Source organism: Muntiacus reevesi, chromosome 22 (assembly GCF_963930625.1).
Source record: "Muntiacus reevesi chromosome 22, mMunRee1.1, whole genome shotgun sequence".
In the NCBI taxonomy this organism is placed as follows: domain Eukaryota; kingdom Metazoa; phylum Chordata; class Mammalia; order Artiodactyla; family Cervidae; genus Muntiacus; species Muntiacus reevesi.
This window is the reverse complement of record NC_089270.1, coordinates 37,188,604-37,202,494: the sequence shown is the minus strand read 5'-3', so window position 1 is coordinate 37,202,494 and position 13,891 is coordinate 37,188,604. Positions and strand designations below refer to the sequence as shown.

Here is a 13,891-nt window from a genome sequence, read left to right as displayed (position 1 = left end):
TAGCTTCCTAGGCAACCTTGAGTCAAATGTCTCTTATCCTTTTTGGGAATCCGTGTGTGTGTCCTCAGTCAGAGGTAACAACTTACTGGCATGAATGTGAAAACTTGGTGTGAATGTTTATTCCAAAAACAGCATGTTTGTTGCAACATGGTCTTTGGGTATCTCTCTAAAATCATCTGTTTCCTAGGTGACATCTTGTTAGATACAAAAGACGATTTTAAATGATCTCAAAAATTTCAAAGCCAATAATTCAAAAGTGACTTCAGGAATATAGTCAAGTTGTTTGTCAGTAGGAAAAATAATTAAGCAAACTGTTAATTTTATCCCGTTTCTTGAGATTTACACCTGAGAATCATAGGCCTAGAATTAAAAGAAGGGAGAGAACACATTCAATCCTCTTTGCTATACTGTGGACATTCTGTCAGCCTGTGCTTAAATATTTCCTCTAGTGACGCCCTTCATAGCTCAGGAACTTAAATATTCAATTGTTGAAATGTTCCATTTGTTATAAATATTTTTCTTTCCACCAAGCCGAAATTTGCCTCTGGCCATGACGCTTAGCTTTGCCTTCTAGAACAAAGATGAGCAAAGCATTTTTCTGCTGTCTGTGGCATCCTTTAAATTCTTAAATGTAGTTAATCTGGAGTCTTTTAGTCACCTTTTTATTCTAGTAAAGCAGCCTTAGTGCTATCAATAGAAGAAAGTTTCTTCATGGTTATCCCCCTTTCTATTGTTTACTGTTTGCCAATATCCTTATTTTGTTGTAGCACTCAGTTATGTGTATATTACACAATGCACCAAATGTGGCTTGGCAGAACAATTCTGCAGACTTTATGAAGGCTTGTCTGGGGCTTTATTTTCATTAGTCTAAATGACAGATAACTGTGTCACTAAAAGCATTTTAAAGTGTGCTAACATATTAAGTTTTGAATGATATTAAATGAAGATTTACACCATATTTGCAAATTATATCTATTCTACATTATTCACCTTACATGAAGAATTGTTAGAAATTGGTTTAAAATAAGTAATAAATTTAGATCACATTTTGTTTAGCTTTTTTGACAATTCAGATATAATTTCTAGTGTCATACATAATGAAAAAGTAACAATCATTAATCTATGTTTTCCCTAATTCAGTATTTGCCTTCTTGTCTTACTTTATTATTGGCATTCTAAATTGGGAAATTTTTGTAAGGATGGAACACTATTATAAAAACACTTTCCAAGTGAATTTTTAATGACAAAATTTAAAATAATACCATATAAATCCAAAGTTTTATTCCTGTCGAGCCTATTACTGAATATTGCTATTAAGATTATCAATAAATGCACAAAGCTTACTTCTGAATGGATTTGTTGTTTATGCCAGTAAATTACATTCGGCTGACTTTTCTTAAAAACAAAAGTAAATAATTTTATTATTGGTTTTCAGAATCAGAAATGGAATTGTTCAACTACTTTATCTTTTAGTATTTTTTAAGATGTTAAGAAACTATGGTAGTGCTTAAAATGATGTTTTACCACTGACCAAAAATAAAACTTGGTGACTATCATATTGCTACTAATCTTATGCTTTCAGATGAATGCACTTATATTCTTACTGGCAAGGTGAAATCTTACATGAAATATAGGTGGCTCGGTATGTACTGGAGTGGTTTATGTTGAATTACAACTTGGTTCTGTTCTGTTGGTCCTTTAATTCTGTTATACCAATGCCATCCAAGCAAAGAAACATTTGGATTTAAAATATCCATTTTTGTTTTTGATGCCTTTATTTAAAATATGTAAAGATATGTTATAGTGTTCCTGATGCATATAGTGTTAGGAACAAAAATAAATAATATACTTTTGTTAGATTGGATTCAGATTCTCTTTGTGGAAGTATTTAAAACTCCATGCATAGTATTTCTGGACCATTATCTTCCTATCAGTATTGGATAGTTCAGTTTTTCTTAGATAAATCTTATAGATTAACCTGTCAACAAAATGTAATATATTGAGAAGTCATGCTTTTACAAATTAATTTACATTTTAAGGTAATTTAATTCAATTCTAAAACTCTAAAGAAAGACATATCTTTAGGATAGGATACGTGAAGAATACATTATAGTTGTCAAGAATACAAGGTTATAGTATAAAGTATATAATTAAATATTCTGTTATGGCTTTCGAAGTCTAAGGCGGGATGTGACGAGCAGGAGGTAGAGGAGAGTAGTGCATGAAGTCAATCAAGATTCCCCTTCTGATCCCAGTTCTGCCACTGTCGGCAGAGCGGTGTTAGATAAGCCTCAGTCTCTCTTGGCAGCAGCTTCCTCATCTTGCAAAGCAGGAGCTGAACTTCAGTTCCCTCTCCTGTGCTTTCCACTTCTAAAATGTTATCATTTACAGAAGGGGCCATAATGAGCCTACAAGCAATTTACATCTGTTGCTATACTAATTTGGCTTTTTATTTCAAATTCTTCTTTAAAAGAAATTTTCTCTGCATTTTGAAATATTGTTGGTCTTTTGCTGAGAAGCAAATCAACTTTTAAAGTACAAAAACAGTACCTCTAAAGCAGTGGTTAAATTGTAACAAGTCTGTATCTCTTGTAATTATCTAGCCCAGTGACTTCGCTGGTTTTTATTCTGTGATGATTTAATCCTTTTATAAAGAAAATCAGCAAGAGCAGTTTTTTGACTGGATTAAAATATGAGAATTTTTTAAAATAATGCTTTTATGGGTGCTTTTAAAGTATTAACTTTTAAAATGTTTGATTGCATATGATTATGCAACAATCCAGAGGAAAACTTGATACTGATTGGTGGTATTTTTCCCCTCACATTTTCATGATACAGAAAAATGGTTCGATTTAACATTTTTCTTTCTCCATAGTAATACAACTTTTGAATATGAGCTCCACAAATGAAAGTATTGATGGGTATTATTTACAAATGATAAAAAGCATTTGTATAGGTACAGAGGGAAAAAAATAACCTTTGTACATGAGAAGATACATAAGTAAACAAACATAATTATAAAAACTCTTAAGTGTTTTTCTTTTCTCTCTGTACAAAATAAAGAATTTACTTATAATCTAACTGAAAAAAATTAAAGTGACATTCCTTAGAAGCAAGTATGTCCTAACACATACACACAAATATATATGTAATATTGAATTAAAGTTGTGGAAAAAGTCATGGCTTGCCCTCAGGATTTTACTCTCTTTGGTTGATGTGATAATTTTAACCTTAAAATAAATGTGTATTTGTTTGAAATTTACAAACTGACGAAATGCTTATTAAAGACTCATTTTATTAGCATGTGTTATGGGGGTTTCTTATTTTCTAACATTTCAGTATTTTTAATTATGATAAGCCATGTAACACAGACTCATGAATTTTGGGGCAGTGGAATGATTTCCTTTGACTCTTTTTTCTGCATATCATCAATTTGCTTTTTACTCATGTTTCTTCTACTGTCGCTGTAAGCTTACTTGTTGTTTTTCTTTCCTTTTCTCCATGCTGTCGTTTAGAGCCCTACAGAGAGACAAGTATGGGAGTAAAGCTAAACATTGCATATCAAATGTAATTTTTTTTAGTTCACTTTTATTGCATCACATATAGATGATGTAGTTATTAAAAACAGTTCATCTCACAATTTAAAAACTAAAGAACCTATAAATCAACTTATATAAATATATGTTAACAGAGATTAGACGCTTTTGTTGTCTGATTCTTTTATTGTGTCACGTAACATAGTTGTTAAGTCCCATGTAATGTTTGTGTGAGTTAAATTGTTTTTAAATTAAGCATTTATTTTTTTGCTAAATAATTCATAAACTTTTAATTTTCATTACTACATTCCATCACACAAATACATGTCACATACAATGTATCCACCTTTTTTTAGTATGGCTGTTTTCAACCGGTACCTAATGCATTGACAACAGAAATAATAAACACGTTTCAATGCATCAGTTGCTCAACCATAATCATCAAGCATACCATAGCAGCCTCTGCAGCAGCAATCACCCATCACATATGGCCCTTTAAAAACATTTACTTTTATTTTTTCTTAACATCGTGGATTTGTCTACAAGATATCTTACAACATGAAAATAAATCACTTCACCCTATGTCTGTGATGGCTGCTTTTTTAATGTATTCAGTGCATTGTTATTTTTGAAAACTGTGTTACTTGAACACAGAGTATGTATCAGAAGTCCATATAAAAATTGATATATTTGGAACACTTTATTTAAACCAGTAATGAACTAGCTCACTTTTGGTAAACATAACTGCATCACAGATATAGAATGAATGCTATATTTTCACAAGTTAATGATGTATTGAGAAGTTTAATGGAATTCTTAAAAAAAAATTGTTCTATAAAGAAGTACCCTTATTTAGTAGTATTGGTTAAATGTTTGTGTTTTATTTTATTTTGTGGTTGCATTTGAAGTAATTTATGGAACTATTATTGATTCTTGGATTTTTGTTCATTCAAGAAAATGCAAAAAGCTTGAAGAAGCATATGGTCAGATTTATATCACTGCAGCTGTTTCTTCCCAGAATAAGATGTTTAATCTCTTTTAAACCCAAAGTTTAATATGCACACAAAGTCATCACTCATTATGAAATGGAACCTTAAATACTGACACTATCTTTATAGGAATTAGATCCCCATGTTTTATACATTCTTTTGTAGAATTATCTAATGACCCTAACAATTACTAATGGATATATAATAGTAGCCAAAGTGCTTATAACAGAAAAAAAAAATTTGAAAGTAAATCAAAATATTTCTGTTTTGAAAGTTCCCATTTGCAAATTATTTTGATGTGCCATTTATCTACCTAGGCATTATTTCATAACTATATCATTCTGACAAATTTAACAAAATCCTTTTGTGGTTTTTTGTATAGGGATATTCTCAGTTTTACAAAATTACATACCAAATTATTAGACAGTGCTTTAATCTTCTACTTATTAGTATATTCAAAGTACCACACCATGAATTATTTTAATTCGATACCTATTTCAATGTTAAGACAACACATAAAATTAAAAGGTAATGAATTATTGAATTGACTTTGGTGTGTATAAATTGAAAGCTATGAATGACTACAGAAAATTTTGTTTTTCCTAAGTTATAACCAAATATGTTTCAAATAGTGTCAGGCAATGTTTGTATGGAACTTTATAAGGTTTTGTGCAAATTTATAGAGTTTTAAAATTCTTTTAGAGATTTACTGTAAATGCTTATTTTCTGTTTATAAGATTTCTATCAATTGTCCAAGTATACATATATATATTTATATAGATATGCACATATATTTAACAGTACTTTTTTATTTCCAAACATTTTATACTTAATTAAAATTGCTACCAATTTATACATACTTCATAGTCGGGTGCTTTTGCTTCGGTGTCTCTGTGTGTGTGTTCTCTGGCCAATCGGACATGAATGCCATAATGTTTTGTGGTCTTTTTCAGAGGGGCTCCTGAACAATGCCAGGGATACAAGTGTCATGGATACTCTACCACTGAATGGTAACCATGGCAATAGTTACAGCATTGCCAGTGGCGAATACCTGAGCAACTGTGTGCAAATCATAGACCGTGGCTATAACCACAACGAGACCGCCCTAGAGAAAAAGATTCTGAAGGAACTCACTTCCAACTACATCCCATCTTACCTGAATAACCACGAGCGCTCCAGCGAACAGAACAGGAATCTCATGAACAAGCTGGTGAACAACCTGGGCAGTGGGAGTGAAGACGATGCCATTGTCCTGGATGATGCCACCTCCTTTAACCATGAGGAGAGCCTGGGCCTGGAATTGATTCATGAGGAATCGGATGCTCCTTTGCTGCCCCCAAGAGTCTACTCCACGGAGAACCATCAGCTACACCATTACACCAGGAGGCGGATCCCCCAAGATCACAGTGAGAGCTTCTTCCCTTTGTTAACCAACGAGCACACGGAAGATCTGCAGTCACCCCACAGGGACTCTCTCTACACCAGCATGCCCGCGCTGGCTGGCGTGCCCCCTGCAGAGAGCGTTACCACCAGCACCCAGACCGAAGCCCCGCCGGCCAAATGTGGTGATGCCGAAGATGTTTACTACAAAAGCATGCCAAACCTCGGCTCCAGAAACCACGTCCATCAGCTGCACACCTACTACCAGCTAGGTCGCGGCAGCAGTGATGGGTTCATAGTTCCTCCAAACAAAGATGGGACCCCTCCAGAGGGAAGTTCAAAAGGACCAGCTCATTTGGTCACTAGCCTATAGAAGATGACAGAAATTGAAGCCAACAAGACTGCTAACACCTGATAGACAGTGCTGAGTTGATATACGCAGTGGTAATGATGTGTGTACTTTTAAATCTTTATGCTGTTCTTGAACGACAAACACAAACTCTCAGACTCCTTATTTTTTTTTTTTTTTTAAACTGGGATTTTTAGGTCAGCCCAGGGGAGAAAGATAACTGCTGAAATTCCCCTGTGCCCTCTGCTTTCTTGTCCTTCACCCCCCCACCCCAAGATGGAGACTTCATTATGTTAATGAACGAGATTTGAAGAAAATGGCACTCATGGTGGCCTTGTTGAATTATGTTGTGTTTGTTCTAACATCTCTGATGCTCTGTTACTCTCATTACAAGGACCTGATTTTTTTCAAAGGCCAGAACAGTGGTTTGAAGTTAGTAACAATGCTGCATCTAGACTGGAGTGCTGCACAAACATAAAAAGCAAAGCAAACTGTATCACATAGTGGTTTTTAGTCACTCACAACCCGAATTCGCCACAGTGGGAATAGCTGTGGCATACAAAATCAAACAACAAAATCAATAATGAAATGGAGGTGAATTCTAGAATTATATGCTAAATGCATATTTTATGATTTGCTGTATTAACTGATGATAAACTAATGGCAGAAAAAAAACTGAACAATTTCTATGTAATGTACAGATACTAGCATTGCACATGTAGTCTGCTTTCTGTTCCTCCAGAATTTGAGTCCTGTTAATGTAGTGGAAAAAAAAAAGAAATTTTTTTTTTTCTTTCGTGCTGGTCTTGCAAGTTTGTCTACCAATAAGAGCAAAGTTTCCTTCCTTTCTTCTTTCTTTTCTTTCTTCATTTCTTTTTTTTTTTTCCTTTTCTTTCTTTCGTTCCTTTTTTTCTTTAAAATTTCACCTGGCAAAAAATAAATAAATAAATAAATGAAGCTATCACTTTATAAGAATCATTTTCTAGTAATGCAAACAAATTATTTTTTACAAAAAAATAAAATAAATAAAATTAGACTTCCTTCCCTCACTATATATCTTTATTCAGTCAGAATATTTCCAAGAGCATTTTTGCAAGTTAGAGCAGGAAGAACTTTTATGTTTACAGTGCACATCTGTTGTAATGCAAAGCATATTTGGCAAGCAGTTCATCACTAAGACAGTAGCTATGATTCTAGAAGTCAAGAGATGTCAGTAGAACTAGTGGGGCTTCTGCATGTGAAAAACGGTATCCCATAGGTGTGAAAGTGCTGAATACTCAGTCTGATCCCCAAGTGGGCACCTGCACTACCAATTTTTAAAGGAAATTCACTCACTTGTAGAAAGAATCAAAAGGTCAAGTTATTTTGAAGTGATTTAAAAAAGAAAACTCTTCTGTTTATTAACAGGAAAATTATTTATTTGACAGGATTTTAAGTAATGTAGGACTATAAGAGGTAAATTAGCAGCACATACAATTTTTTTTTTAATTTATGATCCATTTTGTATGGTCTCAAAGTTGGATGACCTCATTACTAATATTTGTTGTAAAAGTGAAACTTGTTTGCCAACCAATAAACAACTGATTGAGATTTAGAAGATATTGTATTGATGTATGTACTATATGATTAATTATTCTTTTCATTTTTCTCACCTTTCATTCGTTCTGTTTTTAGTATATAAATTCTGCTAATCCTCTGTGGCTCAAATGAGCCATGCTAAAGAAATCAATCTGCCTAGATGAATAAACTAAGCACAAAATTAGTTTTTGCAGACAAAATATAAGAGAAAAATGAGATGGGCATTTTTATGTTGGCTGAAATAAGATGCATAACTTACTTTCAAGCAGGTTAATATATAGATTACTATGTGCTTATTTATAAGCCAGCTTCAGTCACACGGCTTATTATAAAAGTCAGCTTCAATCAGAGATTTAAAGTATTGAATTCGGAAAAGAAGGATCATATTTTTTCCTCCCTTGTATTCTTCATTTTGATGTTGAATATTTAAATTCATTCCATTGGCTAAAAATGCAAGAATAATGGCAAAGAGAATACCCATTTTATAAACAGAAGACATTTTTATACCACTTTTTTTGTTGTTTTACTATGTATAGATAAAATGAGAGGGAAAACGTCCTTTCAAAGAAACTTTCTAGATCTCCAGTTACTGAAGAAGAATCTTTACCAGCAGTGTGCAAGCATGGGGACCCTCCTAGGGAAAAGTTAGAATGAATTTGCCAAGTTATAATTTCTAATTATATTATATGATTTCTTGGTGATTTTTTTTTAATTTTTCCATTAAAAATTAAACATCATTAAACAACATAAATTAATTTCTTGAATTAAAATTAGAAAGAGTAGTTTAGAGAGTAGCCAGTAATCTATGTAAACAGTTTTAATATACAACGAAAGAAAAAATTCTGTACTGGGCCAGAGTACATGATAACCTTAACATCAATATCACCTCAAAATATCTTATGCATCATTCCTTTTAGTCACTTGACATAAGTATTTTTTAAGTCTACACATTGTCTCTAAGTTACAGGAGAACCACAAGCTTTATGAGTAATTAGGTTTTCAATTATCACATATGGCAATATTAACTCCTAAAAGGTGGTTAGTCTATCTGGTACATAGAATACATTTGATAATGAAAGAATCCCTTTTAGACATGCTTAAGGTAACTTCAGAAACACAAATGTAGTCTGTGGATTTATGAGGACTTATGCTAGTTTTGCCAATCCAACAGTAATCTATATGAAAACAACTCCATCAATAAGAAGCTAGTTTCACAGATTAATGGGGAAACTACCTCAGTTCAGCTTGCTGATGATGCCAATTCTGATTTTCTGCTATTGCTACCTCCCTGACCATTATTTTTGTGTTTCATTATATGGAAATTTGAAGCTGATAATATCTCAGCTCTCCATAGTCTAAGTTGAAGAAGATCACTTGAATATATAGACTGATGTGGAAAGCCATTCAGTCCTTGTTGGTATCGACCAAGCACTTATGTAAAGATGAAAGGGTCAGATTTTTGAACTCGCGTACATCATAATTGTTGTTCTTTCAGAGAGACTTAAGATCCCAAAGACTTTCACGAGAAGAGATTATTCCCCCAAGTTGAATGTGACTATATTGAAGACAAAATAGTGGATGAAAGAATTAATTATATATACATTTCAATAGAAATTTGTGTATGTCTCTCATATATTCCTCTAGTCCTCTTTACACTAGCAAGGGTTGAATCCCTGAATTTGAATCTTCTTTCACATGCATTTTCATGTGTGGCAATTGATAATGACTTTAAAATGTTCTTAATCATATTTGGCTGACCCTATATTTTCAGTACTCTGTGACATTCATCACCCTCTTATTTGCATATTTCGGTGTATTTATCTGATTTTCCATCAAAAAGTAAATTTTCGTCAAACATACTATACTACATTGCACATTATTTGGAGGGCTGGAAGTAAAAGTTATGTCAGTGAAGCAAGTTATTATTTCTAAGTAAAATAACATTTTTATGACATTTTACAATTTTGTTTCCCTTTTGAGGTCTGTTTCACATGATACTTTAATAGGACGTTAGCTTTCAAACCTCATGTCTAGTTGATTTAGAAAGTGTTGGATTGTTGCATAGCCCATGGTCCTAATTGATAATATTTATGGAGAAATATAAGTTTTGTGAGGAGAAATAGGCAGGAATTCCAATTAAGTTTTTGAGCATCTTTTGTTTTCACTCTATTAAAATTAAAAATACTATAGTTAAATAATAAGTTGTTATGCTAAAATAATCATAATGGCAAAAAAAACTGGCATGAAAAATTTTCTTGAGGTTAAAAATAGTCAATATAATGTAGGAATCAAATGCAGGTAAAGGACACCCCTTCACCTTCTGTAATACTAATTTATAATGACTGAAATTAAAATGTAGTTATGATTTGTAATTTTAAAGTAACATTAGTCTAAAAATGTTGACATTATGAGGCAAGGTTTTTAAGATTTCATATTTAAATTTTCTAATATTAAACTAGTTGGTGTAACAAAAATATCCATGATAATGGAAAAAAGCATATATTATAAATGAATTATTTAAGAACCCATAAACTTAAGTCAGGCAATATCTTCAGCTTTTTCCCTCAAACCTGTTCAAATCCATTGACTAATTTGCCTGCTTTAAAAAATGACATTAAAAACTTCAAAGACTAACTTTTTGCTTAATTGTGGAGACCAAAAGGGAGAGGAAAATATTTTTTCTAGGTTGTCTAAAGATCAACTTCAAAATCATCACCTCCTATTAGTGAAAGAATAATTGATTTTTTTAGAAGTTGTCCATCAGTACTATACCAAAGTGCAACCGCTTATGGCATTTTTCAAAAAACACTGTAGAACTAGTATGTAGTCAGTTCATATTTAGAGAGAGAAAAATTTAGAAAGAAAAAAAAGTTCCCAAATCCTAATTTGATTTTGAGTAACTCTGAAAATACTGACAAGAATGTCCTTTCTTCTTTAACAAATATATATTTTAGATAAAATAGCAATATGTATGATCTCCCCAATGTACTGTAATAATAGTATCAAGATATTAAGAATTAATTAGCTCATGTTTAGCAATTCCTAATTATAGCTCACCACATAAGTAATTATTATGCATTTCTAAGTAATACTTTAAATATGTCTTATGTTAGATTTCTACACATAAATTAGTAACATGGAAGCACAAAAGTGAAGCAGCAACATTGCAAAATAGCTTATGGAAGCATTTTTGTGCAAATGAATTCTACATGAGAATCATCTTTGAGCTTATAAAATAGATTAGATGGATCCCAACCATAAATTCAATTTTGTAATCAGTAGTAAAAAGGTCCCTATATAATCATCAGAAGAATATTGACAAATATCTAAATTTTCATTTCTAGACTAAAATAAGTTCAAGTGTTGATAGCTTCTTCTTTCCTGCTTAGGCCATAAGAGGAACTTTCCTATTTGCTAATTAACTTGATTACTTCCTCTTTGCTTTAAGAAGGAAATCAGTCTTCAACTCATCTGTACAGGTACTTCCATATGCCATTCTTTTATTTCCTGTTTACAAAGGAAACAGTTTGTTTACATTGTTGCAAACTTTGTGATTTTTGCAATGAAACAGGTAGTTGTTGTGGTTTTGCATATTCTCATTTGAAATAAAGTTATTGCCATTCCCTATTTTTAAGAAGTTAAAAGCCAGTAATTCTTTAATATCTAGGATCTTTAAGTTATTATTCAAATGTGTTGATTTCAATATTTCTGTCTCTTAATAGTACATCACACGAATCTGTCTAAACTCATAAGCCCTTAGAGTATTTCAAAGGTAAATACAAACTATGATTTTTAAGAAGTTGTGTGAAAGGAGAACTTTGATTTATGTGAAAAAGTCAAGGAAGATTATATAAGGAAAAAAACCTCTGTTGAGATAATAAAGTGTCTTCAACCATAATATGAACAGAAGAGCAGAACCAAGTGGAGTTCATGGTGAGGTAACTAGAACTAAATTAGAGATACAGAGAAAAGTTATCCAGGAAAAAATAATAAAGTTACTTAGAGTGATAAAAATCTTAAACACTGTACCAAATGTTATTGATGTATTGAAAAGAATCAAATTTAAGTTTACCATATTGTAATTTTTACCACAGAAAACACTAAACACTTTTAACCCTCTTTAGGTATTTCTTGTTTAGTCTTGTCTCAAGGAAACATGAATATTTTATAAACGTCTCTTAAATAGAAGAATTTTTGCCTCAATTCACATTCACGCTCTAGTCTGCTTACTCTATTATATGTCAACATAGTTAATGCTACTAGTAGCTCTGTACCGTTTAGAGCTTTATTATGAATCTTTCTAATAAACATTAAATTAACATTAAATTGGAATTATGTACATTGGGCAAAATAATTCATAACCAAGCAATAATCATTAACTCATTATATATATATGAATAAACTTTGAGACTGAATAATACAAATAATTACACTGCTGAAAATAGTACTCTCAAGTCCTTCTCTCTCTCCAGTTATTGTAGTCAATTCATAAAATTCTGCAGACAGTTGTACACATTACGTGTTATCAAACTACTCCATAATCCAAGTATGTCTGACAGTTCCCAGTGCTTCTTTCATTCTAAAATACCAAAGGAAAGAGCTTGAAAGAAGAAGAAAGTAATGCCTTCTAAGGATCTTATTTAGATAAATATTGTCATTCAGAATGAATAATTTTAAAAGGAAAATGTTCCATTTTGTGGTCTGAGGGAGAGGTTATTAAAGTTTACAGTTAGCCCAATGTTGGATAATTTTAAATTTTAAAGGAGTTAAGTTTGTCTCAATGGCCTACGAGTGCAGAATTTCACAATATATTGTCAAGGAAGTAGGTTTAAAATCCATACCTAAAGTGGCTTTTAAATGTTAAAAATTCCTCTGATTCTTCTGAAAGTGGAACAGGTAAAATAGTGCCAGATTCAAAATGAAATATATTGGTTGACCTCAAAAAAAAAAAATGGCAAAATTCATGAATAACAACAACTCTTTAGTAGTAGGTAGAGGTCTTTGGGGATGGAACTCAGGATATAGTCACTAGAACAGAATATCTTCTTATGCTGACCACTGCCTTGTCCTCTAGTGCATTTTTTAATGCCTTGAATTTCAACTTGTTCACCATGTCTTATGTTTTGAATGACATCCTGAATCAAGAGATTAGGAAAAAAACATTTAAAATTGGTTTTCATGCCTCATTTGAAAATAGAGATTTCCTTTACCATCCTAAGTTATATAAGATGATATGTCTTGAAGCAGCTGTGGACAATCAGAATGTGTTCAGTTATAAACAAGTCTTATTTGTATATCCTAACACTGATCTTTGCCTATGAATTGCAAAGTCAAGAATTGTAGAGAGGGTCAACTTGATTTCCCTTAATGACTTCTGTGAATATATTAGAAAATGGAAGGATAATTAGAAAAGTTTTTTCATACTGTTTTCCCACTTGCCAAGCATTAAATCTAATTAAAAATGCATCTTTTTAAAAATGATATTTTATTTTAAAAACTAACAACTAATTAAGCCATTTCTCATTGATAAGAAAAATCACTTTTTTAGAAACTAGAATATAGCTATTGCAGGCTTTGGTCTCTTACATTCTCATATATTTACACATGGCATAAAAATTATCATATACACCTACCAGATTTCAATCTATTGGATTTTTTTCCCCTTGTACAACGTTTCCAACTTTTTTTTTCCCTTAAATCTTCTGTACAATCACATGTAAAACCATAAGCTACAAACCTCAATAAAAAATATCAGTAAACAATAAGTGATGTAGTCACTGTTATTATATGGTAATACCCAAACTTTGGTTTGGGAACAGTATTTCAACTGCAAGATAATAACTGAAACATGGACTCTTACTATCCCCACCCCTTCAATCTCCTCTGACAAGCTGAAAATTAAACATGAAACTATTTTGTTTAAGTTTTCAGAAAACTGCTGCCATCTGAGGTGTCTATGAGTTGATTTGTTATTTCCAGGAAAACAGAAAGTTAAATTCAGAACTTAGTGTTTGCCCTTAAAGTTTGCAATGATGTGATATAATCAAATGCAGTCCTGT

At 32.0% G+C, this 13,891-nt stretch overlaps 1 protein-coding gene across 5 annotated transcripts in view; it reads left to right on the top strand.

Annotated features, from left to right (window-relative positions):
* ADGRL3 (adhesion G protein-coupled receptor L3) overlaps positions 1–13,581 on the top strand; it is a 938,528-nt gene extending 924,947 nt beyond the window's left edge. For all 5 annotated transcript variants that reach the window (XM_065913896.1, XM_065913892.1, XM_065913894.1 and 2 more), the window contains one exon: positions 5,479–13,581. In XM_065913896.1, coding sequence (XP_065769968.1) covers positions 5,479–6,278 — 800 coding nt within the window. In that variant the 3' untranslated portion in view covers positions 6,279–13,581. The remainder of the gene's footprint in view (positions 1–5,478) is intronic.
* Positions 13,582–13,891: the final 310 nt, after the last annotated feature.